At 58.1% G+C, this 973-nt stretch overlaps 1 protein-coding gene across 1 annotated transcript in view; it reads right to left on the bottom strand.

The window, feature by feature from the left end:
• HTT (huntingtin) overlaps nucleotides 1–973 on the bottom strand; it is a 154,206-nt gene that overhangs the window by 12,135 nt on the left and 141,098 nt on the right. Inside the window, exon 61 of the mRNA XM_006893659.1 lies at nucleotides 547–629. Within this exon, the coding sequence (XP_006893721.1) occupies nucleotides 547–629 (83 nt within the window). The remainder of the gene's footprint in view (nucleotides 1–546; nucleotides 630–973) is intronic.

The raw sequence follows: 973 nt of genomic DNA, 5'->3' as shown, positions 1-973 counted from the left end.
AAGATGTATCATGGGGGTGTTGCAACCTAGAAGACACAAATTTGACTAACAAGTTATAAGTACAGACTCACTGGTTGTTATCTGTGGTCACCATATCTGGGGTAACTCACTTATCATTCTTTAACTATGGTAAGCCTGGTACTCACTGATTGTTATCTGTGCTAACCCTGGTACTTAAATAGTGCCCGCAGGTGCCGACAAGGTGCACAGGGCAGGTTGCAGGGCTGCAGGTGATGACTGGGTGTGCGGGGGCAGGTGTGTGGATGCAGGGCTGCAGGTGATGACTGGGTGCGCGGGGGCAGGTGCATGGATGCAGGGGTGCGTGGGGGCAGGCCTTGCCTGTGAATTCCACAGTGTCCTCTCCTTTCTCATCTGCTTCTAACTCACATGTCCCGAGAGCATCATGTGCATGTCACATACTCCAACACAGTGCACGAGGTGAGGGCGGGAGGGCATGAGGGGAGGACAGGAGGGCACGAGGTGAGGGCGGGAGGGCCAGCGGGTAAAGGGCACGAGAGGAGGACAGGAGGAGCAGCGGGTACCCACCTGGCCGAGCTTGTAGCTCATGTTGCCCAGCTCACGCTCAGGGTTAATCTGGAGCAGCAGCTTGTCATGGCTGATGAGGGCACCTGCAAAACCATGAGCCCAGGCCGTGGCTTGTGATGGGGCTTGTGGCCATCGTACAGCAGTGTGCAGCTCTGAGCCACCCTCTGCCCACCAGGAAGATGGCCACGTGGCCGCACTGCTCCGTCTAGGCCCCAGGCCGCTCGATCACTTCACAGACTGACACTGGGAGGGCCACGGAGTCATCAGGGACCACTCTTTCTCTGTGGCAGACTGACCACAACCTCCATGGCTTGTATTCACCCTCTGACTCCGGAAGCCCCTGACTCAGGGAACCTCTGACTCGGGGAACCTCTGACTCGGGGAGCCCCTGACTCCGGGAGCCCCTGACTCGGGGAGACTCTGACTC

The sequence above is a fragment of the Elephantulus edwardii genome, unplaced genomic scaffold (genome assembly GCF_000299155.1).
Source record: "Elephantulus edwardii isolate Elephantulus edwardi_28Jun2011 unplaced genomic scaffold, EleEdw1.0 scaffold00129, whole genome shotgun sequence".
In the NCBI taxonomy this organism is placed as follows: domain Eukaryota; kingdom Metazoa; phylum Chordata; class Mammalia; order Macroscelidea; family Macroscelididae; genus Elephantulus; species Elephantulus edwardii.
The sequence above is the reverse complement of the archived record's forward strand: the minus strand, read 5'-3'. Positions and strand labels throughout refer to the sequence as shown.